General features: G+C 42.4%; 1 protein-coding gene across 1 annotated transcript; it reads right to left on the bottom strand.

Annotated features, from left to right (window-relative positions):
• Positions 1-579: 579 nt before the first annotated feature.
• Positions 580-763, bottom strand: SARC_16180 (hypothetical protein; the record flags this gene model as incomplete). The annotated part of the gene is made up of 1 exon (XM_014289711.1): positions 580-763. A coding segment is annotated over one exon (184 nt), but the record flags the coding sequence as incomplete, so codon positions are not given.
• Between the last annotated feature and the right edge of the window lie 643 nt (positions 764-1,406).

The raw sequence follows: 1,406 nt of genomic DNA, 5'->3' as shown, positions 1-1,406 counted from the left end.
TGTATATATATATAGAAATATATACTTTTCCCTGCGACAGGTTGATGTGAACTGCTCGAAGGTATCTGGAATTGATAGATACGCGGCTATGACTATGAGACTGATCTTTCGGATCCATAAAAACGCGAAACATCAGAAGCCCATATATACACAAGCAATAATACCCCACCTGATCAGCGAATATGGGTCGCAATCTTAAGTCCAACACATACTGACATACACAAAAGTGCGCTGATGTGATTGCAACTAGTTAATTCTGACTTCAGATACGCCGCACATATTCCGCATGTCAGGGCAGTGCGTTGACCACGAAGCCCTACTCAGATGCAATCAGGCACTCGTTTGCCTGAAGCCAATTAGTGGGTAGACAGTCATCAACCATCAGAACAGATACTTGTAAGCCCTCCATACTGGTGCTCTGTAGACTGACAAGGGATATATGTGTCTCCTTCAGCTTTGCCTTGCTATATAACTACCACACAGATCTACATGCATATACATCACACAATCTATCCTTATTGATATGTACATCGTACCCATAAGTATATACGTAATTACTGAAAGAGGCTCCAGACTTACCACGGACGGGATCGCGGAAGCTTTCATGAAGCTTGAAGACCACTTGGGATATAAACGACGAGTAGTCCTCGGCGTTGATTGAGCGGAAGAATACGGTCCATTTGTGCGTATGCGCGTCATCCTTGCGCGTGGTTAGAACGTTCGAAATATTACCGTAGACAAACGGTCTGTCCAGGGTGGTTCCCTATGATATATATGAGTGTGGGCAGGTAGAAGTGAGTCGGATATAACCATGCATCTGGTTCCTCCACCGCTCCTGAAATATCCCCACCCGAAGTGCTACACAAACGCATATGCCTGGCGATAGATCAAATGTTCATCTGCGCGTATAGGGGGTACAAAAAATATAAGCAGCCCCCAGTATAAAACTCATGAGAAACGAAGAAAAAAAAGTAAAAGGCATGTAGTCTCAGGAATGCACAAAGGTTGACTTGGGGTTGGTAATTTACAAAACGTTCGTAAAAAGCGCGAAATTCAGTTCCTGGGCGTTGGCATAAACTTGAGGACATTAACGGCCATGTTAAACGACCAACAAATTTGAAATGATATACATGAACTTTTACAACAAACCCCTTCAGGAGATGCAGCACACAGATGAATAGCCTACAATGAAATCACATCATTATCATAAACATACAATACAGATCCCCAATTACTTCTAAAACATTATCTGTGACAATATTACTGCAGAGGCGATAATCGCACCAGATTGTGAATGCGAAGATACTGAATATATAAAAAATATATATATATGTGTGTGTGTGTGTGTGTGTGTGTGTGTGTGTGTGTGTGTGTGTGTGTGTGTGTGTGTGTGTGTGTGTGTGTGT

Source organism: Sphaeroforma arctica, assembly GCF_001186125.1.
Source record: "Sphaeroforma arctica JP610 unplaced genomic scaffold supercont1.7529, whole genome shotgun sequence".
NCBI classification, from domain to species: Eukaryota; class Ichthyosporea; order Ichthyophonida; genus Sphaeroforma; species Sphaeroforma arctica.
Note: the sequence above shows the minus strand (reverse complement) of the source record. Positions and strands in the feature narration are given on the sequence as shown.